Genomic DNA, 27,710 nt, shown 5'->3' on the forward strand with positions numbered 1-27,710 from the left:
GACTTATCAGTTTCTTACACTTCTGGTCGAAACCGGCGTTCGGTCCAGAAGATTTTTATTTTCGTAACAAGATTTTAAGGCTACTGACCAAAACCTGAGTTCCGACTCGCTGTTTGGATTCTGGTCAGTACCGACTCGTTTAAACGTTTAATTTAATATAACCGGAGTTCTAGACGTCCGTTTGGAACGATTCCAATGGCAAGGAGTTTGGTTTTATTCATATTTATTTATATCAAAGTTTCAGGTTTATTGATTTACTTGGTTCGACGCATTAACGGACGATCCATTTAATTCTTAATCGTTTATTCATATTCTTGTTCACTCGCTTACGCAATAAGTTGAGTTTATCATTCCCCTTTATTTTACTGATTTTTAAAAGTTTTGGGGACATATGCGTACTAGTACTAATATCTAATACATATTTTCATACCACATATCTACATAAAGCTAGCAAACGAATGATTGTGTGTATTTCGATCAAATGTTATTTGTTACTTGTTTATGTGCTTATGTGTTTATTTTCTATCATTTTTTGGAGAGGTCCATCAGAAGTCTAGCAAGTCAGTATGATCATATGCCGTCTTAGTAACCAAAGCCCGATTCACATGGCGATGGTAAACCGACAAATCACATTTAGTCATTGTAGCCAGAGCCCGTGTTCGTGAGGCATGGTTAATTGACACACTATTTGTTTATGGTTTGATTGTTTATTACCGCATTTTTTTCATTTTGATTATTTATTTATATTATTATCATATCATGCAAAACTAGTGATAATCTCATTCAACCTTGTGTTGACAAACTCTATTTATTTTCTACGAATATGCAAGTTATTGTTTGACTTGAAGCTTAAAGTAATGGATATTGAGAAAGACCTTAGGGATTAATGAAGACGATTTCTATTTAAGTTTTGTTTGGTATTATTTTTATTTGTTTGAATTATTTGTCATGTTTGGATAATTTGTGCACCTTGAATTGAAATAATTAATTTAATAGATATTGTCATATTATATTTTATGATAGTACCTTTGAGTTGTGAATAATCGGCTCACGCCCCGGCATTTCCGTGTGACATTCGTCAATTTCGGGTCTTGTTTGTATTCGTTTTTGTATTTGTTTATTATGTAAACCGACCCGATTTGTAAACCGAAGCTTATGTTATAATCAAAATGATGGATTTATGTTACAATATTGTTTCACACTTGTTGGGTCTTGAAAACATCCTATTTTTATTTTTATTTATTTATTATTTATTTATTTATTTATTTATTTTTTTGTTGTTTTGTGTTTTTGTCTTGATCCATTTTGCATGAAAACTCTTGTGTCTCACACCCATATTTGACCACCAATATTAACCTATATATACACCACCTTTCCTCTACATTTTCCCTTGCTACAACTCCAAAAAAAAAAAAAACTCTCTCAAACATCAAAGATTCAAGGTTATCTTCTTAAGTGTTCTTGAAGAATTTTGGTCTTTCATCTTAATTAGTTTATGTAGTGTTATTAATACTTGTTTATGGTTGTGCAACATATATATAATATACACCCCTTGTTTACCTTTGATAGTTACTTCTCCGATTCCGGTCGGTGAGGTTTCGGACCCCATAAGGCAAGGCTTCATGGAGGACTTCGTGTCCTTGATATATATACATCTATATAACTTGTTCATACATATTAATCTTGCTATTTTAGTTTGTTGGTCATGTTTACAAGTTCCATGGTTATGGGTTTTTAAGAGTCTATGCTTCGGTTTAACCGTAAATAGCTCTAAACCGTAAACCGAACTTTGTTACTAGTTTTGTTTGTTTAAACATACTTAGTGTTAGATCTAAGTTTCTAAAATCATTTTTACAAATTCTATGGTTATGGGTTTGTAGAATCTTACCTCGGTCTTAACCCGAAACACGATCCGAACCGAAAACCGAACTTTTGTTTAAAGACTTTATTGTTAACTTTTGGTATTTTTTTTTTATTTGTACATTATTATACAAGTTATTTAGTGTTTGGACATGTGGAACCATCTATGAACTTGTTGTAAGATGGAAACCGAACCAAACCGATTTTTGCTCGCTTAAGACACACAAGTGTGTTTTTTTTAGCCATCAAGACTTGTATATTTCTTTAAAAATAGTTACAAATTGATTTTTAAATATTTTCTTAAGTACTTGGAAATGTTGGATCCAACTTGATCTCATAACAAAGTTTGGACCGACAAAACCGAACACTCGCTTAACGTGCGTTGTTAGTTCTAAAACAATGAAACTACATACTTGGTTAAGTCTTATTAAATTTTATTGAGTTATCTCATAACATTCAATATTTTGGAAAGTTGACTTTGGGTTTGACCAATTATCAAGACCCGAACCGACAACCCAAACACTCGATAAAAAAAACCCGTTTTAGTATCTTTATTCCAAAGGGATTTGCATTCTTGCATTTTACCCACCTTATTACTTAACATAGGTTGAGTAAATATTAAGGTTAGATACTTTAATCCGGTTTCGAGCAAACTTACATTTTTAAAGGGTTATTATTATAAATTCTTAAATAGTCACATTTTAAACCTTGAACTTTAATTATTTACATTTCTCAACATTTATTTTGTTTAAAGACCTTCAAGACAACCTTTCTAAATTCAAGACTTCTTTTCTTTTTAGGCATTGTGCGTTAAACTCGTCGTTCCGACAAATCTCCAAATTATCATCTTTCAAGTTTACTACTTGAAGGTGAGTACTTCATACCCCATTTTCCATCTTTTATTTTGGGGGTGACATTGCATACTTATTCAACAAAATGCTTTATATTTGAATTTTAAACCACAAACGTAGTTGTATACTTTACCTAAATAATTGCTCGATTTGGTGTTCTATGCTTATATGCCTATGTGTTTATCGCTTTTGGTTGGTGGAACTATAAAATCCTAGACTATTTGGCATCCCCTTATAGCAAGGTGTCGTTAATGTAATGCAATTAACGATAACTATAAAATCCTAGACTATTTGGCATCCCCTTGTAGCTAGGTGTCGCTAATGTGTTTAGCGATATCTATTTATCCAAATTGCCACTTTTATTTATCGTTTCGTATGCAAGTTTTGTGGCTATCTTTATTATATACTAATATGATTAAACTTATGAATTGCTCACCGACCTTTGTGTTGACAAACTTTATTTTATGAAATGTTGCAGGTTTGCATCTTGGTTGATTTATGATTGTGAAGAAAACGACATCAAAGACCTTAGGATATTAGTAAAAATGAACAATATCAATTTGCCATATTTTGTGATATCTTGTTTATGGTTATTTTATGGATAATTGTTATGTGACATTTTCGATGTTGTGAAATGAAATGAGTTTATTAAATACTGTCACTTTAAATTAGTGTCATGTGCTTATGGACAATCGTTACACCTCGGCATGTTCCGCCGCCATTGGTCGGGGTGTGACATTCCGCCTTAAGTTGGGGTGTGACATGAATGTTGTTATGTGTTTAGAGTAATGATTTTACGCTAGTTTGATCATTCTTGTAAGTGCTAAACGTTTGAATGTTGTTTTATGCAAAGCCTATTGTTCTTGGTGAAACCATAGGTCCAAAGTTCTATAATATTGAAAATATAACATGATTATGATGTTAATTTATTGTATTTAGTCGATTTAGAACCCTAGAGATATCATAAGCATGTTAGGGTTTGAGTTTTGATGACAATAGTTTGATGACAGATTCGTACTCGTTTATTGATTGGACTGTAACTCAATGATGTAACACCGTGAAAATACCCCATCTATTTTTGGGCTAAAAGTGCAAATTTTAGAAGTTAAAGGACTAAAAATGCCAAATCTGGAAGTAGGAGGACTGAAAATGAAAAACTTGAGTTTTAATACTCATCGCGCTACGCAATGGTCCCTTAATTAACTCCGTCGCGCTACGCGACAGAGAATTTAGCATTTCAAGAAAAAGGGGGGCGCCGCGCTACGCGACGGTCAACCTAACTGGTCCATCGCGCTACGCGATGACCAGGTTAAATAACCTCGGACACGTGGCCAATCACGTGTCAACACGTGGCAGCTTCTGATATATTGAGGCGTCGCGCTACGCGATGGCCTTGGGAAGAAGCCCATCGCGCTACGCGACGGCCTGCAAAACTCGCCTATAAAAGGGCAGCTACGGGTTCAGCCCCATTCATCCCAATTTCACCTTTATTTCACACACATAACCTAGGGAATTGTGTCAAGGGCGTTCTGAGGTGCTGAGGGCTGTTTTCGCAAAGAAACTAGGTGTAGTTACGTTGTTTAACGAGCTGCTGATCTTGTAAACGAAGTACAAGCCGAATCGCTGCTGATTTCTTAAGTTCTTAAGTTCCGCCTAGCCGATTAAGGTAGGATTAAAGTTAAGTTACTTTACTAGTTACTTTAAATACCTAGTTATAACTTGGTTAAGGGTATAGTCGTTAAACTGTTAATATTTTCCAACTAATGTTTTATAAAGAAAAGACGTTGCTTCCACGTGAAGTAATGTTACCAAAACTACTATTTTGACGGGCATGTAGTAACTGGAAGGGGGGTATCATTAGTAGACTCTTCTTGCCTAAAGAAAGCAATTCGTATACATCCCAATCAACCGCGAGACCTGTTTGCTTACCTGGAGAAGTTTGCCAACGTGATATCCTTTATTAGGCTAAAGCGTGCTATTCCAAACGTCATATATAAATCCAAAGTATTTTCATAAAACGACTATAACCATACTAAGGTTAGGTCAGACCTAAGAGTCTGCTGATCAGACTCCGAGTCTGCTGAACTGAATCAGACCTAAGAGTCTGCTGATCAGACCTCAATTCTGCTGAACTGAAACAGACTTAAAAGTCTGCTGAATATTACCAACTAGGTACTTATGCGAACCTATTATGATATATAGGTTGATAGCATACTGAAGCCAAGGAAGTTGATATTTCCAACCGATAATATAAGGTGAACACGTTAACCTTTTACTGTCTGAACTGATTTTACTCTTGTAATAGACTGGTTATTTATTACAAAGAGTCTGATAAATGTTTGCATGAGATATAATCTCTAAAATCGTTAGAATACAAAATAGATAATAAAAAGCAACTCAGACCGAATACACATGTGTCTGGATCCAAACACAACTGATAATTGGCATACAAAACCAAGTCAGTCATAACCAGTTCTCCATAAGGGTTACATAGCCTAGGGGAAGGTTGTGTCCGAACATGGGCTATGTACTCGGGGAACCTTTGACTTGTGTGTGTAGGGCAGTGGTACAAATCCTGGGAATGGACAGGCATTCCTGCTGAGTTTGTGAAACAGAAAACTATGTTTATATTTAATGACTGTTATAAATGTTTTATCGAGTCAACGTTTCAACAGCATATAGCTGATGTGTTTTTCCCACCCTTGCAAGTAATTAGATGGAAATAGATGGTATACAAGGATTGGAGTCGTAGAGGATCGCTCAAAATGGCTCGTTTTTTAATATTATAAAATCCTTGTATTATTAATATCACTGTTTGTAAAACTGAAACTCGGGTGTTTAATTCCCAAGTAATTTTGATAATGTAAATTAATATTTTAACATTTAAAGACTTACGCTAGAAAATGAACCCGCTACTCTGATATATTTACAAAACAGGTACCAACTGTTGGTCACACTCCTAGGCCCTAGATTGGGGTGTGACAAATGATAACATGATGTTTTTGATCGATTATTTATTCTAGAATACATGGGTATAGTTTCTAGAAAGCTATAGTTTGTAATTTTTGGAAGAGTTTTGAATAGTGTTTATGATTTTACAAGATTGTGTATCAAACCTGATTCGGGGAGTCGTTTTCTGGTATGTCTTCTCGACATCATAACTCTTTGACGACATTCCAAATGGGTTGGTTCCACTTCTGGAACTTAAGTTTAAGAGTTAGTAATATAACTCAGTTGGTCTTGGTTGATTTGAATCTATATTGTTAAAGTTCCATGCCAATACTTTTTGTTGTACAATCTGGTGAACTATTTGTACCTAGTTGTTGTAAATGAATTATTGTGATCATTGTATGCATGATAAAAATATTATACAATTTTTTACGAAGCCTAAGTCATTAACGCTACCGTGTCAATAAAATCATCCTTTGCATGCTAAAATCCGTCTCGTCAATTGTATGATCAGAATTTGAGTTCCATGATAAATGATTGCTTGATTGATCATTGCATGATGTAGGATACATGTTAGAACATATTAATACTATTGACATAAAGGCTATCACTAACGAGTCATCGGGTCAAGTTGTATATTCTGTGTGGATGTTTACGTGAGTTGTAAGGTCATGTGTTGTTGAACGCGCTCTCATAGTTAAACACTTGTACTAGGTATCGGTTAACGAGTCATGTGCGTCCTTTTGCTTTTCGTTGGAAAATCATTTTTACACGCGTCAACAAGAGTTGTTGTCAGGATTCCCGAGTGGCCTATGCACTCGTTTATTTTCTCGTGTACTTCGACCCTTTGGTTAGCTCACTTAATTGAAAAGGTGAGTAATCACACCCCTTTTTCATCTTTTATTTTGGGGGTAACATGCGTACCACTATTTCAGTCGTTTATGTTAAACGAGTCCTCAACCGTAATTCTAATAATACGCGTTATGCGTATTTCATAGTTAATTATTTATATGCTACTTATCTATGTGCATATTTGTTTATTGCTTTGGCAGTTGGGCCACATCATCCTCATTAGTATGATCATATGACCGTCCGAGTAACTTGACTTTGTGTCAAAAGAAAAGGCATACTTTTTATATTTGCCCGAGCAACCATTGACTATGTTCGAGAGTGATGGCCAAAATACACGCTATTTGCTTATTTACATGCAATCTGAGAACCATTTACTGTGTTCGAGAGTCAAGGCCAAAAGACACCTCATTTGTTAAATTAATTATTGTTTTACCACATTGGTAATAGAATTGTCTTTTTATATTATTATATTAATTAAACTTGTGTTTGATCACTCAACTTTTTGTTGATCTAATTTATTTTAACACGTGTTACAGGTTGATAAGCGAAGACTCAGAGAATCTAAAAGACGGCTTAGATTGGCTTTAGGTTTTGTAATAATCAAATCATATTGTGTTTGATTTGTTTTATTTTTATCGAATGTGTACTTGAGTAATTATTAATAAATTAAATAGTTATTGTCACTTAATGTTAGTGTTTTTTGAGTTACTAAACAATCAACGTTACGTCCTGGCATATTTCCCCGTAGGTTGGGCTGTAACAAAAGTATGTATAATGCCACGTATGCATAAAAACCACAAGTACAACTACTTAAGATCAATTCATCCTTGCAAGACATTGAATCACAAAAGATTAAAATGCTCTGTCATAACATCAAACTTTAGGTGCAATGTTAACAACATATAAATTAGTAATATGTAAACAATTTGAATGTGCACACATATGTATCATCAGTTTTAAATGATGTAAAAGAGGTGGTGCAAATTCAAACTAAGTGTGTGATGAACCTCCACACTGGGTAGACAAATAACAGGAGAATACCAATTGTGTTAGATATACCATGGCTCTTCATGAAAGAATTCCTGAACCCACCCGATGCTCGAACATGCTCTTGAAGTAGGTAACAACCAATTAAAAGACAAATCGCAACACCAACCCAACTGTCCCTAAACTCATCAGCAAACAAGTTTGGAGCAACTGCCAAAAGAAGAATCAACGATCCAGGCATCTCGAGCCAATCTGTAGCCAAACACGCAAATTAATATATCATATAGGTACATCAAACACATTAGACGATTAATTAGCAGATATCATATTTGTGTCCATTAATACCAATATAGAGGTACTGCTGATGTCATTTAACTATTATTATTATTATTATTATTATTATTATTATTATTATTATTATTATTATTATTATTATTATTATTAGATACAGACTTGAAAATGCTAGACACAATCAATCTAATGGTTCTTTTCATGTCCAGGGCTAGTAAACACCAGCCAAAAAATATGCATGCGTGTTGCGTAATGTGTTTGTACCTGGGAAATGGTGAGGGAAGAAGAGCCTTATTACGACTGCAACAAATGCGACCCACATCCCGAATTGTCCCCTGCATATTGCACATAAGTACGTGCATCACAACTAAAAACTAAGTTGAGAGCATGGGGTAAGAACCTTAAGAAGTGAAAGAGTGAAGGAGGAAGACTAAAGAATATATAAGGTACTAAAAGCGAGGTGAGCATGTTTGATCTCCAATTCGTCCGGTCCAATATCAACAAATAGCTGCATCATGTATTACAATTGTTTCTAACATTAGATTTTTGGCGTCAAAACTTAAGATAAATAATGTAACTATTTAGTTCGTGTCAAAACGGGTAATGTGATTTACCTTTTCCACTTCTTTTAACATTTTATAAATGAAAGTGTTAAATAAATTATAAAAATATTTTATTACAATGATAATATGCATTTTTAATTTAGTCATTTATGATACACTTTGGGTTACTATCTTATAAATAGTACCTTTTCTAATGCAAGGACTCAAATGTAATGTTTTTAATTCATAAAAGCGATATATTTTACTTATATATAAAATAATAATGATTTATCGCACATAGGACCCGACAGCATTAACCAATGAAACGGAATCATCCATGACCCGATAGTCTAGTGGTACAGTGTTGCCCCTTCAACAACGATGTGGAGGGTTCAAATCCTTGGAAGTGCAAGGCTAGAAAGAATTATGTGAAAAAAATTGTTGAATCTAAAATACCAATTAAACGAAATCGAAAAACGCACATGGCAAAGAAGGATGCAACCCAAGAGAGAAAATAAGTCCCAAATTCTAAGCTACCGAGCTTAGTGTATGCATGATCAAACATCGCTTGTGCCACCACTTTCAACTCACTCATATTCGAATTCCACAATTGAGCCGTCATATCATCCGTCATCCACGACAAAAAGTCATTTCTTGCCATGTTTTCACAGTTTTTATCAAACTCAACACCAAAATAACCCACAAATTAACCTTATGAATAGTGTGTATAGAATGTTTGTGTCCAAATAAAAGAATTTTGAAAAGATGGTTGTAAGTTGGAACTAAATGCAAATACATGGTCCTCCATGTTTTTAGCAACGGTCCCGGTAGTACGGTCCACTACAAGCTTCCAACTGTCATTCCATTTAGTCCATGTATTTCGGGTTGTGCCATTAAAAAAAACCCACGTGGAGAGTAATTTGTTTTGTATTATAACTATTATTATAAAAAATAAATGAAGAGGCATATATATGTGAAAAATGCGAAAACGGCGTAATACATTTTTATCAAAATATATTCTGATTAGTTGAAGAGAGAAAGTGAGACGATTTTATAAGCATCTAGTTTATCATATTCAAAGCGTCATTGTATGGTTTTCATAGGTGCTTAAGTGCTTTAATTTTCCCGCAACAATAATATCTTAAGAACTTTGAGTAAAACATCTGTCATATGTGAAAGAACTTTGAGTAAAAACATCTGTCATGTGTGAAAAAAACCAAATAAGTAAAAAAAAAAAAACTAAAAAGTCAGCTGCTAGTTAGTATCACTAAATATGACACTATAAAATGAACACTACTAAGAATTTTACACTACAAGGTATGTTTGATTGGAAGTAATGAAATGAAGGGAGAATGGAATGGACAAGGAAATAAAATTGATCATTCCATTCCTTTGTCTTGTTTGGTTAACCTATGAGAATGAAATAAATTATTACTTTATGTTGTCTGGTATCCTAAAAAATTGTATGATTGAAATAGAAATAATAAAAATACTTCTATCTCAAAATAATTTTTTTTACAACAAAAAAAAAAAATCGCAATAGCGATGGTGGTGGTGTTAGCTCCGGCGACGAAAATGGTGATGGCAGTGGCGACGGTGGAAGTGGGGGTGGCGGTGGTAGCATTACTAGTGATGGCGATGGTAGGGTGATGGTGATGGTCAGACGGCGGCTGTGACAATATTTTCGGTGGTTACAACGACGATGGTGGCGACAGCGGTGGCGGTGGTTGCGCTGGTGGTAAGGTGGTGGTGGCGGAGGCAGTGGTGGCGATGGTGGCGGTAAGGTGTCGATGATGGCGATGTTAGTGGTAGTTGTTGTTGTTGTTAGGTGGTGATGGTGTTGTTGAGAAAGTAGGGTGAAGGAGGAATGGAATGAAAAAAAAAAGAAGGGGGGCAAGAAGGAATGGTTTTGATGGAATGCGATTCCATGGGTAATGGATGATTCCATTCCATTGAGCAACCAAACACCACTTTTTTCATTCCTACGTAATGAATCATTCAATTCCCCCTATCATTCATGTATATCAAACGCTACCTAAGTTAACTTGTAGTGATAACATGTCCTTAATATAGAGGTTTGGTGACATTTAGTTTGTCAAGATCTACAGCGAGTACATGTTTCACTATAGGTAAATTAATTTGCATTTTCATTTTCTTTAAAACAATGATTTTAAATAAGAAACTTGAAAAAAAGAATATTCACTTATAGTGAGGACACGTTGTCGCTATAGGTAAATTATTTTTTATTTTGATTTTCATAAAAATACTAATTTATGATTAAAAAAAACTTAAAAATGATGATTCACGTATAGTGAGGCCACGTTGTCACTAGGTAAATTAATGTTAATTTTAATTGTAATCACAATAGTGATCTATAAATTAGAAAAACTTAAAAGCCACGATTAACTTATCATGAGGAAACATTATCGCTATAGGTTAACTAATTTTTATTTTGATTTACATTAAAACATTGATTTATAAATTAAAAAACATATAATGACAATTCACTTAAAGTGAGGACACACAGTCGCTGTAGGTAAGCTAATTTTTGTTTTAACTCTCTTTAAAAATATGATCCAAAAAAATATATATTCACTTATAGTGAGGACATGTTGTCACTCTAAATTGTACTTAATCTTTTCTTGTATTATAAATATGAATTTATAAATGAAAAATTTACAACGAGAGGAGTCATTATAAGTTAAATTATGTTTTTGGGTCCTTAATTGTAATACAAATACGGATTCATAGCCCATTTTCATACTAACCTTGAGTTAGGGGTTGAGTTGTTTTTCGGCCATAAATGTAACATCTGCCCCGATCCGACCCGACCCAGGTACCCGTTTCTCTGACCCGATCTCTTTCTTTTATGATTTAGTATTTATTTATACTTATATTTTACTTTTAATAATAATAATATATTTTCCTTCCCGCCTCTTTCTCTCTTTTTCTTTCCGCCGTCCCGTCCCTCTTCTCTCTTTCCGCCTTCTTTTCCCTCTTGTCGCCGTCCCGCCCTTACGCCTTGTTTCCCTCTTTTTCTTCTAACTCTTTGCTTGTCCTTTGTTCCTTCCCGCCTAAGGTTGTCTGCGCAGCTCCACGCGCCAGACCCCTTACAAGGAATCCTGCGTGAAGACCACCTGTTTCAGCGATACGCGAGACGAACTCTTCTCGCAGCGCGCTAAGAATTGTAATTCTTCTCGCAGCGCGCTAAGAACGGTAGTTCTTCCCGCGACGCGCTAAGGATTTGTAGCTCTTCTCGCAGCGCGCTAAGAATCGTAGTTCATCCCTCGACGCGCGAAGAATTATAGTTCTTCCCGCGGCGCGCTAGGAACTTTAGTTCCTCCCGCGGCGCGCTAAGAAATGTGATTCTTCCCGCGGCGCGCTTAGAAATATAATTCTTCCCGCGACGCGTTAAGGTTGGTTCTGTCTGCCTTCGCGCTCGCGCACTTTTGCCTTCGCGCTCGATGCCTTCTCGCGCTAAACCCTTTGAGTCTTCCTTCTGCTTAATCTAGCCGTTGCTTTTGAGTTGTCTTATCTTTTGTGCTGTTGACCTAATCTGCTTTATGTCTGAAAAGTTACTTTCGGCGCAGCATGCGCACCAACCCCATTGGTTGGCAGAAAAAGTGACTGACATTATCTTTGGAGATCTGCTTTTCCATGCTTGACCTGTACCTTTATCTGAACCGCCCATGCTTTTTTTACTGTTCCCTGACAGCTTTATCTTGCCTCTGCAGCTGCCATATCTTTCCATATCTTTTGCTTTTGGATTCTTATGCTTTTTGATATCTTTTGCTTGATCCTGTTAAAGATCTTTTCCCCTTTTCTAGGGATTATGTCTCCTAGGGTTTTTCTATAAATAATAATAATGTTTTAACACTACACACACAAAACACTTAATCTCTCCTGTTCTCTTGCTCCTTGCTCTCTCTGCCGTCTTCCTCTCTGCCTCCGTCTTCCTCCCTGTTCTGCCCTGCTTTTCCGGTAATATATATATATTATATATAATAATTTACTTATTAATTATGCTAACTTATAATCAAGACTTAAAACAAATCATTAAAACAATAATCTTATTTATAGGTTAACTTGTGCTTGTTTAAAGTTGGTTCTTGCTTTATCTTACACCGCATCGTTTATCAAGTGAGTAATCTCGTACCTAATCCCTTTTATTTTTAATGTTTTGGGATGTTCATGTGTTCATACAAACTTAGAGTCTTAAACTGTTTATGAACTTTAGTCGCGCAGTATCCCATGTGTTGAGGACGTAGACTTGGCTGTTTATTTGTATGTGTGGATCATTAACCGTCTTGTCGGTCTATTCCGCAGTTCTCATGGTACCATTAGTTGAACACGGGAGAACTATCGTTTATGATTTTCTCTTTTGTTTACACATGCACAGTTTGTCTTGTTTGTGAGCTCAATTGTGAGCACTGGCAGTCTATGAATCTTAGAGTTGGTCCCGATCAGATTACACCCCTGTTGAAAACCAGACATACACATGTTGCGCGCAGATTTATTGTTATCTATGTATTAACTATTAAACTTGATTTCTCACCAACACGCAAGTGTTTGACGTTTTATTTTAACACATGTTCAGGTTTGCTGTAGCTACATTTGGAGCTTGTGGACACGTAGGACGTTTTTACTTTTGGACCTAGATTAAAATGTATCAAGACAAGTTATTGCTGTTCGAATATTTTGATTTATAATATATTGATTTATGATGCTTTATGTTATCTTGTGTTTACTCTGCGCGTGCGCGAATGAATGTATTTATTAAATATTGACACACAATAGTGTCACGAGTAATGAAACAATATGTGGCGCCCCGATGTATAATCCGCCTTTGGTCGGGGTGTTACAGATTGGTATCAGAGCGCGTTGACTTTAGGATAGGTGGTTAGACGTAACGGCCTAGAATACCTAAGAGTCCCTTCTCGCGCATGAGAGAAATCTCATGTTTGCGCGCTTATTGTTAATTACTCGTTATTTATGAATATGCTCGCGCTTGCGCAGTATATGATTTTATGTTTTATTTCGCGATATTTCGATTTTCGTTGAATTTCGATTTTTATTGATTTTTCTTACATATTCGTTTGTTGGGATTTGAAAACCCGAAAAGTCATGGTGATACATGAATAGTTGATTTTCAATTTCCATTTACTATTATGTCCTGGGGTTGGAGACTTGAAAAGTCATGGTGATGCATGAATTGTCAACCTCCAATACTCATTTTCTTGTGTATTTTATATTGAAGATTGAAAAGTCATGGTGATACATGAATCGTCAATCTCCAATACTCGTTTGCTCGTATATTTTAAATTGGGAATTCGGAAAGTCATGGTGATACATGAATTGTCGATTCTTGATTCGAATTTGTTACCTTTATTAAGTCTGCATTTAGGGTCATTTATTTTACTTTAACTTTTGATAGTATCTAACTCTACGAAACCAAGCTTTATAAAGTTATACTTTGCGATAAAACCAAGATATTAACTAAAATTAAAACTTTTATAGAATGCCTCCGCTATCTCGCCGATTTCAGAGAAGAGAAGCCTCGCGCATGCGTAGACAGCAACGTTCCCAGGAAATGGCCGCCGCAATAGCCCAAGCTTTGAGCCAAAACAATACCAACACCTCTGGTTACAACATTAAGTCCTTTAACGCGGGTAACCCTCCAAAGTTCACAGGTCTTGAAGGAGCCACCGTGATGCTCCAGTGGCTTGAGAAAATAGAAAACACTTTCCTCCACACCCAATGCCCCTCAGACAGACGAACCCTATATGCTTCCAGTGTCCTGGAATCTAGAGCGCTTACATGGTGGAATGGAGTAGCTCATGCGCGTGGCGCAGAAGCTGCTTCCAGCATGCTCTGGGAGGAATTTAAGGAAATTCTGACGCGAGAATTCTGCCCTCCCAACGAAGTTAAGCGCCTGGAGGAAGAATTCTGGAACTTGAAGCAATACAGCGGTGAAGCGCGCGAGTACGCGACGCGCTTCCACGAGCTAAGCTTACTGGTCCCTCACCTTGTTACCCCTTCCCGCCGAGCCATCGAGAAATTTCTTGGGGGACTCCCCATGGAAATTCAAGATTCGGTATGGGCCAGAAACCCAGCAACCCTCTCTGACGCCATCGAGTTGGCCGCTGTGCTCAGCGACAACCATGTCAGAGCAGGAACCCTGTTCCTGCGGGGAACTGAGAAGACCAAACCCACCAAAACTGTCCATGAACCCGCAGAAACCAAACCTGAACCCTCAAACCATAACCAGAAACGTAGGCGCAGACAAGCTTACGCGCTTACCAACCCGCCCATTGTCCAGCAACCCATTTATCAACCTCCAGTTTACGCGCCTAACCCTCTGTCAGCTTACCCAACACCTCCTGTAGCCCACAACTAAGCCTTAACCAATCCAGCACTCCCTGCCCCGCCAACTAAGAAACCTTACACAGGAAACCATCCCTTTTGCCCAACCTGTAGACTCCACCACCCACCTCAAGTCCCATGTCGACTTTGTACCCGATGTGGCCGCGCTGGTCACCTTGCAGAAAACTGTAGAGTCCTTCTCGCCAATCCAATTGCGCCAACACCACCAGTCTACCCGCAGAACCCACAACCAACCTACCAAAACCCACGACCCAGATCGTGCTTTAACTGCGGTGATCCCAGTCATTTCCGGAACGCGTGCCCAAGACTACAAGTGCAAATCACACAAGCGAATCCGGTGAACCAGATTTCGAACCAAGTGACACGCGGGCGAGCTTTTAACATAACCGCGCACCAAGCGCAAGCGAATAATGAAGTAGTTAATGGTACATTTTTGCTTAACGGATTTTATGCTTCTATACTTTTTGATACTGGCGCCGATCGAAGTTTTATCTCTCGCGCCTTCGAGCAGAAGCTTGCGCGACCGCGCAGCGATTTAAAAGAAAATTTTTCAGTTGAATTGGCTAATGGCGAAACTGTTTTAATTAACTCTGTGATTAAAGATTGCACGCTTAACCTTAACGAAAACGATTTTCTAATCGATCTCATCCCCATGCCTCTTGGAAGCTTTGATGTTATCATTGGTATGGACTGGCTCTCGAAGAATCGCGCCGAAGTTATTTGTGCCAAGAAGATGATTCGCATACCTCGAGAAAATGGTGATCTTCACATCTACGGCGAAAAACCCTCCCGCGGTCTTAAACTTATGTCTTGCGCCGAAGCCCGAAGGCTCATGCGGAAAAGGTGTATTGCATTCTTAGCCCATGTGGTTAAACCTGCTGAAGAAAAGAAGCTTCGCGATATCCCTGTTGTGCGTGATTTCCCTGAAGTTTTTCCTGATGATCTTCCTGGTATCCCTCCCGCTCGTGAAGTCGAGTTTCGTGTTGATCTTGTCCCTGGTGCTTCCCCCGTAGCTAAATCTCCTTATCGTCTTGCACCCGCTGAGATGCAAGAATTGGCCAGCCAACTTCAAGAGTTGACTGCTAAAGGATTCATTCGCCCTAGCTCTTCGCCCTGGGGTGCTCCGGTGTTGTTCGTTAAAAAGAAAGATGGTTCGTTTCGCATGTGTATTGATTACCGCGAGTTGAACAAACTCACCATTAAGAACCGGTATCCCTTACCACGTATTGACGACCTCTTTGATCAACTCCAAGGTGCCTCTTGTTTCTCGAAGATTGATCTCCGCTCTGGCTATCACCAGTTGCGCATCCGCGATGAAGATGTTCCGAAGACTGCTTTTCGAACTCGTTATGGCCATTTTGAATTCTTGGTCATGTCCTTCGGTTTAACCAACGCACCCGCCGTTTTCATGGATCTAATGAATCGGGTGTGTAGGCCTTTCTTGGATAAATTCGTGATCGTGTTTATCGATGATGTTCTGGTGTATTCTAAGACCAAGGCCGAGCATGAGCAACATCTTCGGTTGGTGTTGCAAAAGCTTCGAACCGAGCAGCTCTATGCTAAGCTTTCCAAGTGTGAATTTTGGTCGGATGAAGTACAGTTTCTTGGCCATGTTGTTAACAAGATGGGTATTCATGTCGACCCATCCAAAACTGAAGCAATCAAGAACTGGATTACGCCATCCACTCCTTCTGAGATCCGTTCCTTTCTGGGCTTAGCTGGTTATTACCGGCGCTTCATTTCGAACTTCTCAAAGATCGCATTGCCTTTAACAGCTCTAACGCACAAAGGTAAACCATATATTTGGGGCTCGAAGCAAGAAGAAGCCTTTCTATCGCTCAAGCGATTGTTGTGTGAAGCTCCTGTCCTTGCGTTACCTGAGGGTAATGATGATTTTGTCGTGAACTGCGATGCCTCCAACCAAGGTCTCGGTTGTGTTCTTATGCAACGAGGCAAGGTTATCGCTTACGCATCAAGGCAACTCAAGGTTCATGAAAAGAATTATACAACTCACGACCTCGAACTTGGTGCAGTTGTATTTGCCTTGAAGATCTGGAGACACTACCTTTATGGTACTAAGTGTATCCTCTACACTGACCATAAAAGCCTTCAGCATATCTTTGATCAAAAGGAACTCAACATGAGGCAACGCCGATGGAACGAACTCATCAGCGATTACGATTGTGAGATCCGGTATCATCCTGGTAAGGCTAATGTGGTAGCCGATGCGCTCAGCCGAAAACCCTGCCAGCTTAACTGTATCTTGCCGCGCACGCATCTTCACTTTGCGCCGATCCAAAGCAACCTTGAATCGCGTATTCGTGACGCGCAGCGCGCATCCATCAGTAATGGTAACCTTCGCGCCGAGTTAGCGTGTGGCGCGGAAGCGCACTTTGTCCCTAATCTGAGTGGAATTCTCTGTTATCTTAATCGCATCTGGATTCCCTTTGATGAGAATCTTCGCGCTGATATCCTGAGTGAAGCGCATAAATCTCGATATTCTATTCATCCCGGCGCTGATAAGATGTACAAGGATTTGCGCATAACTTATTGGTGGCCCGGTATGAAGAAGGATATTGTTGTGTTCGTAGCTAAATGTCTGACTTGTTCTAAAGTAAAAGCTGAACACCAACGCCCATCTGGTTTGCTCGAACAACCAGAAATTCCTACGTGGAAATGGGAATGTGTAGCAATGGACTTTATTACCAAGTTACCTTTGACAGCAAGCAAACATGATAGCATTTGGGTAATAGTGGATCGTTTGACTAAGTCTGCTCACTTCCTGCCCATTCGTGAAAACTACCGTGTTGAGCAACTCGCGCAGCTTTATGTCAAGGAAATTGTCTGCCGTCATGGTACTCCTTTGAGCATCATATCCGATCGCGATGGCCGTTTTATATCTCGCTTTTGGAAATCTCTCCAATCTGCGCTAGGAACTCGCTTGGACATGAGTACTGCATATCATCCTCAGACTGACGGACAGTCTGAGCGAACTATTCAAACTCTTGAGGATATGCTCCGATCTTGTGTTCTTGATTTTGGAGGTAATTGGGATTCGCACCTGCCTTTGATAGAGTTCTCTTATAATAACAGCTATCATTCCAGTATCGGTATGGCCCCATTTGAAGCACTTTACGGTCGTAAATGCCGCTCCCCGATTTGTTGGAGCGAAGTGGGAGAAACTCAAATCACAGGACCCGAACTTGTTCAAGAGACAACCGATAAAATCGCCAAGATCCGTGATCATCTGCTGACTGCCAGAAGCCGACAGAAGAGTTACGCAGATCGTAGGCGGAAGCCTCTCGAATTTCAAGTTGGTGATCTTGTTCTCCTCAAAGTGTCGCCTTGGAAAGGTGTTGTCCGCTTTGGGAAGAAAGGTAAGCTTGCTCCTCGATATGTTGGACCATTCAAGATTCTCGCGCGTGTGGGAAAAGTTGCCTACAGACTTGACCTGCCGCCCGCGCTCAGTAATGTGCATCCAACGTTCCATGTATCCAATCTCAAGAAGTGTTTAGCCGACGAGAACCTTCACATTCCACTTGATGAAGTTCAAGTTGATGAAACTATGCATTTCGTTGAGAAGCCTGTTGAGATTATAGATCGCGAGGTAAAGCAAACCAAGCGCAGTCGTATCCCTATCGTGAAAGTTCGATGGGAGTCCAAGCGCGGAGCCGAGTTTACATGGGAAAGGGAAGATCAAATGAAGATCAAGTACCCGCACCTGTTCTCTGCGCAACCTACTTCGAGATAAATTTCGGGACGAAATTTCTTAAAGTAGGGGAGACTGTAACATCTGCCCCGATCCGACCCGACCCAGGTACCCGTTTCTCTGACCCGATCTCTTTCTTTTATGATTTAGTATTTATTTATACTTATATTTTACTTTTAATAATAATAATATATTTTCCTTCCCGCCTCTTTCTCTCTTTTTCTTTCCGCCGTCCCGTCCCTCTTCTCTCTTTCCGCCTTCTTTTCCCTCTTGTCGCCGTCCCGCCCTTACGCCTTGTTTCCCTCTTTTTCTTCTAACTCTTTGCTTGTCCTTTGTTCCTTCCCGCCTAAGGTTGTCTGCGCAGCTCCACGCGCCAGACCCCTTACAAGGAATCCTGCGTGAAGACCACCTGTTTCAGCGATACGCGAGACGAACTCTTCTCGCAGCGCGCTAAGAATTGTAATTCTTCTCGCAGCGCGCTAAGAACGGTAGTTCTTCCCGCGACGCGCTAAGGATTTGTAGCTCTTCTCGCAGCGCGCTAAGAATCGTAGTTCATCCCTCGACGCGCGAAGAATTATAGTTCTTCCCGCGGCGCGCTAGGAACTTTAGTTCCTCCCGCGGCGCGCTAAGAAATGTGATTCTTCCCGCGGCGCGCTTAGAAATATAATTCTTCCCGCGACGCGTTAAGGTTGGTTCTGTCTGCCTTCGCGCTCGCGCACTTTTGCCTTCGCGCTCGATGCCTTCTCGCGCTAAACCCTTTGAGTCTTCCTTCTGCTTAATCTAGCCGTTGCTTTTGAGTTGTCTTATCTTTTGTGCTGTTGACCTAATCTGCTTTATGTCTGAAAAGTTACTTTCGGCGCAGCATGCGCACCAACCCCATTGGTTGGCAGAAAAAGTGACTGACATTATCTTTGGAGATCTGCTTTTCCATGCTTGACCTGTACCTTTATCTGAACCGCCCATGCTTTTTTTACTGTTCCCTGACAGATTTATCTTGCCTCTGCAGCTGCCATATCTTTCCATATCTTTTGCTTTTGGATTCTTATGCTTTTTGATATCTTTTGCTTGATCCTGTTAAAGATCTTTTCCCCTTTTCTAGGGATTATGTCTCCTAGGGTTTTCCTATAAATAATAATAATGTTTTAACACTACACACACAAAACACTTAATCTCTCCTGTTCTCTTGCTCCTTGCTCTCTCTGCCGTCTTCCTCTCTGCCTCCGTCTTCCTCCCTGTTCTGCCCTGCTTTTCCGGTAATATATATATATTATATATAATAATTTACTTATTAATTATGCTAACTTATAATCAAGACTTAAAACAAATCATTAAAACAATAATCTTATTTATAGGTTAACTTGTGCTTGTTTAAAGTTGGTTCTTGCTTTATCTTACACCGCATCGTTTATCAAGTGAGTAATCTCGTACCTAATCCCTTTTATTTTTAATGTTTTGGGATGTTCATGTGTTCATACAAACTTAGAGTCTTAAACTGTTTATGAACTTTAGTCGCGCAGTATCCCATGTGTTGAGGACGTAGACTTGGCTGTTTATTTGTATGTGTGGATCATTAACCGTCTTGTCGGTCTATTCCGCAGTTCTCATGGTACCATTAGATGAACACGGGAGAACTATCGTTTATGATTTTCTCTTTTGTTTACACATGCACAGTTTGTCTTGTTTGTGAGCTCAATTGTGAGCACTGGCAGTCTATGAATCTTAGAGTTGGTCCCGATCAGATTACACCCCTGTTGAAAACCAGACATACACATGTTGCGCGCAGATTTATTGTTATCTATGTATTAACTATTAAACTTGATTTCTCACCAACACGCAAGTGTTTGACGTTTTATTTTAACACATGTTCAGGTTTGCTGTAGCTACATTTGGAGCTTGTGGACACGTAGGACGTTTTTACTTTTGGACCTAGATTAAAATGTATCAAGACAAGTTATTGCTGTTCGAATATTTTGATTTATAATATATTGATTTATGATGCTTTATGTTATCTTGTGTTTACTCTGCGCGTGCGCGAATGAATGTATTTATTAAATATTGACACCCAATAGTGTCACGAGTAATGAAACAATATGTGGCGCCCCGATGTATAATCCGCCTTTGGTCGGGGTGTTACAATAAATGGTAAAGTAAGGTTGAGAAACAAGACATCAATGGTGACACGACATTGAGCCTAAAATGCTTTGAGCCATATCTGCATCGTGATTGGAGGCGGAAGCATAGATAGCCATAGGGCACTCGTGGCATGGTGTCATTCAGTTCGACACAACTGTCAATCAGGTCAGCGAGGACCAATCTAGGAAGAAGAGTTGGTTGGCGTATGAATGGATTTAAAAATGTGTTTGTGACTTTCAACCTAAGTGAGAAGACCAAGAAAGGCATGGACTAGTTTCGTCGGCCGAACAATAGTGGAAAAGGTTTTGAACGACGAGTTGAGCCCGCACAAAAACAAATGAAAATTGTCAATGACGAGTATGGAATAACCAATGGCCGCCAGTTGATAACATATACCTTTAAACACTTTGGTAATTTATCAAAAACTATCACGAAGAAGACTCATACGTTTCAAACATGACTGTATATGGATTCGAGGGCTCATCATATTTGTTTATCAGTGACCAACCCCAAGAGTTCAACCACAACATACTCTATTAATGACAAGTAGGTGCGAGTCGAATCGCTCGCGAGCTACTAGAGATCTACTCGTGAAAAATCTCGTTCGAGCTTAACTAAAACGAGATTGAGCCTAAAAGTAAGATGGATGAACCCGAATCCGAGTTTCACTTATTGAGCTCGAGGGAGCCTGCCATTAAAAGAATTTTTATATGATATATTTGCACATATATTTAATAAGGCATAATGCAATAATTCATATCGTACATTAACGTATAACCTCTGATCTAAAGAAAACCCTAAATCACAAGCACGCCCAACGATCTCCACCTCCACCTCACCGCCACCGATCCACCACTCCGCCACCGCCACAAGTCAACCAATCGTCGACATCAAACACTCCTCCGTCACCATCACCGGTGTCGAAAACACACTCTTTTTTTTGTTCTTAGGTTTGTTTTTAAGCAATTGTTTTAGCAATTATCAATTAAACTTCGAAATTGATCAAATTAATAATCAATTCATTCAAACAAACATATCTGGATCTTTAATTGAATCAATTTTTGACCTGAACGTAACTAGTTTTTCCTTTGCGTATTAGGGTTTGGAATTCAACTGAGCGTTTTTTGTGTTTTGGCTTTGAGTGTTTTTGTTTTTGGCTTTGCGCCTAATTCACGTACGTTTTTGTACGTCAAGGATTATTCTATGATAACGATGACGTTAATAAATATAATTTTATGAAAAAATAACTAAATAATATATATTATGTTATATATAAAATTAAAATTAAAAACCTTTTAAAAATAAATATAACTTTATAAAAACTAATTAAGAAATAGTAATAAGTGAGTCAAGTTCGAGCTGTATATAAGTTAGATGATTCGAGCTCGGCTCACTATATTTATTATGTCTTTCTAGTTTCTTTAATGAAACAATTAAAAATAAAAAAAAACGTCCCCCTTTAGCGAGGACTTGTCTTCAGTGTAGCATGAATTAAATGGTCGCTACAAATGGTGGCGGGATGGAGGGAAATTTAGCCGCACATATTAAATTTTCATGTTTGTATTATGAATTTTTAATATTGAAAATAGGTTGACCGGTCAAGTTTCATCTCTGCAGTGACCATATGTCCTCGCAGCAGGGCTTTACCAACAAACAACCCCCCCCCCCCTTCGCTTTTTGATGTGCTAAAAGTAGTTTAGTAATTATAAACTAAATTAACTAAAAATAAACACTCTAGACTCTCTAAAACTCGACTAAACTACTAACCGGCAAGTGAACCGATCGACTCTAGTAAAGCTAAGTAAGTTCGGATATCGAACCCACGATACTCTTTAAATTACGTTTATTAGCTAATTAGACTTGACTACAAAACACGACTTACTAATTTATATTTGTTTGGGGGTTTTTTATTTAAAATACTAATTTAATACTATAATTAAAAACTAATTAAGAAAATAAGTAATTTCAACAAAAGCAAAAGTTTGATTTAAATAAGATGGTGATGAGAAAACTACCTAGACTAGAATTCCTAAATTTCAGTAATGAATTAACCCGGGAAAGTATTTAGTTATGGAATGGGATTGTAAAATAGACACTTAAAAGAAAACCCGAACAGGACCTCTGACCCTTCTCAAGAGACACCTATGGATTTCTAACAAGTTTTAACGCACACCAGTATTGAAAATCAAGTTTCCTTACGGTCACCTAGTTATTTATAATTTAGTTCCTTTATACGAAATCCTACCTTACAGCACGGAAATAAAAGGCAATTTACTATATTTAATTGATTCAATAGACAATAATAAATAATCAACCCTAGACGGACTCTTTACGAAGAACTAAATCTAGCAAGATTAAATAATAAAGATCTATTAATAACCTAACACTTTACATATTTTAGGTTAGCAGCACACTTATGTTTATTTGACAATATTATTCCTATGATCTTATCGCGAAATCAAATCATAAAATAATCAAGAATACAAAGTAATTGACCTAATAGCAACCTATCATATGACAAACAATAATCAAGGAAAGCTATGGAATAAAACTCATCAAACAACCCTAAGTATCCATATGCATCAATTTAATATACTTAAATCTTTTACTAAATCATAAAAACCATAACGATAAATAATCCCAAGTCAAATCAAAACATCAAAGTAGGTTCATCATAACCTAGGCGGTCTAAGGGTCTAGCCAACAACCATGCTCAAGAACAAAAGAAAATAAATAGGTTCAAACAATAAATTCATGACGAAAATAATAAATTCAAACCGAATAATAATGATTCTTGGATGAGACGGTGTTGAACCCGGAAGCTATTTGGTTGAACCAAGGACTTTCTCTCTTTTTTTTCTTGTGGCTGCTTGCTCCAAAATCTCTCTCTTCCGTAACCTGCTTTCTGTTTGTGATTGGCCACCCAACTCTCTGGTCGATGTAGGTTTTTATTCTTCCAAATCACCTACTTCCTTTTTTTTGGGGGCCACAATCATTGTTTTAGTTTATTAAACCCAAAAGAATGCTAACCATATTTTCATTTAAAGTCCATTTGAACTAATTTTTCGCGGGCCCATCTGCAAACTCCTTACACCATATTCTCTTTAATTAATTCTTTTAAATTATACCAACTTATTTCATCAAGAATTATGTTATGAACTTTGAAATAAATCAATGTCACATCTTTTGTTACCTATAAAGCATAACAAAATAATAAGTATACCTCATAATAGTATTAAAGCATTTAATAAATATTAAACTGAATATAACATAAAACAATAAGATACTATGTTAAATCATTTTAGCTCGTTTTCTTTTGAAAGCTTTAAAATCTTACATATGAACCATATAATAATATTCAATAAAAATTTGGCTCAAAGTATCTAAAAGTATAGGCAATATTTATATAATAATATATATATTTTAGACCATATTTCAATCTGCAAACCTTATACTTTGGGTATGTTTGGTAAGAAGCTTTTAGGAGCTTTTAGGGGCTTCAAGCTTTTATGAAAAAACTCCTACCCAACAAAAAACCTTATTTGGTTCAATGGGCTTGAAGCTTTTATATTAGAAGAAAAAACTGCTCTTTTTAAAACGCTCATACTACTAGCGTTTAGAAAAAGATACAGGCTTTTAGGGTTTATATTACCTAAATAACCTTTTCATCTCCACAACAACAACAACGACGTCTTCAGCCTCAACAAGAAGGTTAATCCTATCAACAACCACTGTAATCATCCATCAAATTCTCCATTAATAGGTAATTTTTAACATGCTTGCTTTTTCTCCTCCCTTGTGCTTTTATCTTCCATACCCTACTATTTTACCCTATAGATGTTGACTCGTGAAGATTAATAGCCGTATTATAAATATGTGGTTTTTGTTAATTTTAGTGCTGCTAACCAAACCGTAAGTCTAGCTTGTTTATTTATTTATTCTTTTGAAGTGAAACCGCCAGTAAGGATGGTGATTGCTTTATGGATGTTTTAATGTGTTAGAAAAAGTAAAAATTGTGCGCAGTTTGGGGAAAATTTTCGATACATTTGATTTAAATAGAGATTTGGGATGAGCAAAATTGGGATTGGTACCGATTGGTACCGGTACCGAACCGGTACCGGTATCGAAATCGGTACCGATTTGGTACCAAAGTTTTGAGTTTTCGGGACCGGTACCGGTCCGGTACGGTACTGGTACCGAACCGATACCTAACCGAACATTTCGATACCGGTACCAAAATTTTACGATTTTCGGGATCGGGATTTTCGGTACCGGTACGGTACCGAGCTCTTTCCTAATAGAGATGGCAGTCTTAGTAGAAAAGAAGTAGCCGATTTCTTGTTTGTTACAAAACCTGGTGAAGAGCAACTTAACATTTGTGTTGACAGAGATTTTCAATTTGTACCACATATATGTTGATGATAGAACGGGTCTTAGTTACCATGGATTTTAATTACATAAGTTTAGAGCTACCGGTACCAAGATTTTGTGATTTTAGGATCGGTATTTTTGGTACCGGTATTTTCGGGATGTGTTTCTCTTTTCTACAACATATTATAGGTCGTTATTAAAGTGACTTTTGACTTTGGACTTTTAGGATTATGGTTTCTTTTTCAGGATTGTAAGTTTAGTTGTTGAGCAGATTATTAGTCATACTATCCCTTTGTTATGCTTGATGTGTTTTAGGCTTTTAGCTTTTGGGATTGGGGGCTTGAATCTTTGCTTTTAATTATATTGAAATTTGAGTTTCCAACTAATAATTCTTATTTGTTTTACCAACTTTTGACAATACAAATATAAAGTATCACCAACTCGGTCAAATGATATCATAATTTTCATGTCTGTTACTCAAGATTGTATAGCATTTTTATATCTCACTTAATCTTCATATTAATTTCCTGATTCAAAATCCAGTCATGAAACTACAAAATTTACCCACACCCACCACACCCACTTGAAGGTAACATTTAGAATTGCTTAAGCATATATTTGGAACTGTCTCATGTTCCTTTTAATAAATTCAAACGCCTTTTGTTTTTCAACTCATTTATCAGGTAGATATTATTTGGTTGATAAAGGATATCCAGGCAGAAAAGGATACCTTGTTCCATATTCCAAGACAAGATGCCATTTTTTTTTCAAGTGGAAAGAGATATGAATTGAATAATTTTAATGTCTTTTGGATTACATCGAAACAGAAGGCAAGCGGGCAACAAGCTGCGCCGCTACCCCTTTTTGAATCGCAAAAAAAACCCAATCTTTTAAAAACTATATTTGCTGATCTTGGAGTCATAACATTACTATGCATGACCCGCTGAACACGGGTAAGTAGCTCCACAGCTTCAGGCGTGAGGAAACCAAAAGTGTCAAACGCAAAAGGAATAAATACATGTTGGTTGTCAAGACACGCCTTTTCATGTTTTGTCACCAGGAATAAATACCATCAATCTCAATTTCAAAGAGAGCCCCCGAATAATATGCAAGAAGCTTTCAACCGTTCACATTCATCTTTACGAAGTTATATTAAGAGGTCATTTGGAATATTAAAGAAACGATTTAAGATACTTGGTATAATGCCCAAGTATAGTGTGCAAACACAAAGTGATGTTATCATTGCTACATTTGCATTACATAACTATATACGTAATTCTCAAGAAGCTATCATGTTTATTACAATGGAGCAACATCCAAATTACATACCACGAGATGAACTTCATGATGTTAGTAACCATAGCACAATCACTATCGGTCTATTTTAAGGAACAACAAATGAGATGAAACACGTTCGCAACAATATTGCTACTTTGATATGGAATGCACGACAATAATAATTTAATGGTATTATATTTTGTTCTCGACTGTCTGTCAATAATTATGTTTTATTTAATTGAAAATAACCATGTTTTATTTATTTGAGAATATATATATATATATATATATATATATATGCTTGTGTGTGTGTGTGAGTGATAACGTTTAGCATTATGTTTTTTAGTTATGTCCATTTTGGTCATTTTATACATTTTATTAAAAGCTCCAGCTACTCTGCCAAACACCTAAATATATCTAAAAAGCTACAGCTACCAGCTTCCAGCCACCGGCTATTTTTGCCAAACATACCCTTTATCTCCAAGTTTGCAGCCCCTTCCTCACCGCCTCTCAGCTTCACCCTCCCTAACCACCTTGCCGTCGTGTTGCTGCACCGGTGAGTTAGTGCTCCTCCCTCTTTCACGAGCACCACCGCTGTCAACCGCCTCTCAGTTTCACCCTCCCTCTTTCCCGGGTCTCACTTTTAATCCTTTCGGTTGATGATTACAAACCACTAGACCATATATGCTTGATGTGTTGTGGATTTATTTGGCTCAGGATTTGTTTTCTTCGTTTCGACCACTAGACCGAACTAAGTTGATTTGGGTTTCTTGGATTTGTGTTGTTTTTATGGTGAAAGACATTTCTTGTTTAGTATTTGGTTCAACTAGGCCATGTATCTAGAATGCTTTTTGGGTTTCGTTCTTTAGATCAGATGCAATTTTTTGGGTTGTTATTTTGGAAATTTTAGTGTGGCTGTTAAATGAGTCATATCTAATGTAATGGTTTGTGTGATTCTTAATTTTAACAAATGGGCATATTTTATTCATGTTGTTTTTAAAGAATCTGGTTAGCACTAGAGGATTGTTTTGACAAATCTGTTGATTAAATATGTTCTAACTTAAGAGTAGCACTTTGTATCGTGCTGTTTGAGAGTTTGAGACATATATTTGTATGTATATTCATTTAGGATGACTAAATAGTATCACTTTATAATGAAACGTTGCTTCAAAGCATATTACCCATGTAGACGTTGCTTCAATGTGTATCGAAATGATTTAAAAATGATTTGTTAAAACCGTCAATTTATTAGTCATGTTTACTGTATATTTTCTTGTAATTGATATTTGTTTTTGTTGAAGGAATTGCCGATGTTGCACGATCACATGGGGGAGATGGTGGGAACGAGCCTACCAATAGGAACCAGAATAGGATTCAAATGGGCTGCAAGTCTTGTAAGTTAGTTAAACCAGTTAAACATAATAGGATTCAACACGTGTAACTGAACACGATACATGTGTTCGCGGGTTGACCAAAACATGACACACGTGTTTGCAAGTTGAC

At 37.6% G+C, this 27,710-nt stretch overlaps 1 protein-coding gene across 1 annotated transcript; it reads right to left on the reverse strand.

Moving 5' to 3' along the window:
* Window positions 1-4,721: 4,721 nt before the first annotated feature.
* LOC143628181 (cold-regulated 413 plasma membrane protein 2-like) lies at window positions 4,722-8,993 on the reverse strand. Its single transcript, XM_077097829.1, has 5 exons — window positions 8,815-8,993; window positions 8,191-8,298; window positions 8,055-8,125; window positions 7,520-7,751; window positions 4,722-4,743 (listed from the first exon to the last, which is right to left on the reverse strand). Exons 1-5 carry the CDS (start codon window positions 8,991-8,993, stop codon window positions 4,722-4,724), a joined length of 612 nt encoding a protein of 203 aa, XP_076953944.1.
* Between the last annotated feature and the right edge of the window lie 18,717 nt (window positions 8,994-27,710).

The sequence above is a fragment of the Bidens hawaiensis genome, unplaced genomic scaffold, assembly GCF_021521415.1.
Source record: "Bidens hawaiensis isolate Kalapana, Puna unplaced genomic scaffold, B.hawaiensis_p1.1 tig00004838_1, whole genome shotgun sequence".
Classification (NCBI taxonomy): domain Eukaryota; kingdom Viridiplantae; phylum Streptophyta; class Magnoliopsida; order Asterales; family Asteraceae; genus Bidens; species Bidens hawaiensis.

Excerpts from the sequence above, each read along its gene's own strand:
- LOC143628181 (XM_077097829.1), bottom strand. The coding sequence starts at position 8,993 with ATGGCAAGAAATGACTTTTTGTCGTGGATGACGGATGATATGACGGCT. Across the intron at positions 8,126-8,190 it reads TCACTCTTTCACTTCTTAAG|GGGACAATTCGGGATGTGGG; the intron begins GTTCTTACCCCA and ends TGCAATATGCAG. Across the intron at positions 7,752-8,054 it reads CTTCCCTCACCATTTCCCAG|ATTGGCTCGAGATGCCTGGA; the intron begins GTACAAACACAT and ends GTTTGGCTACAG.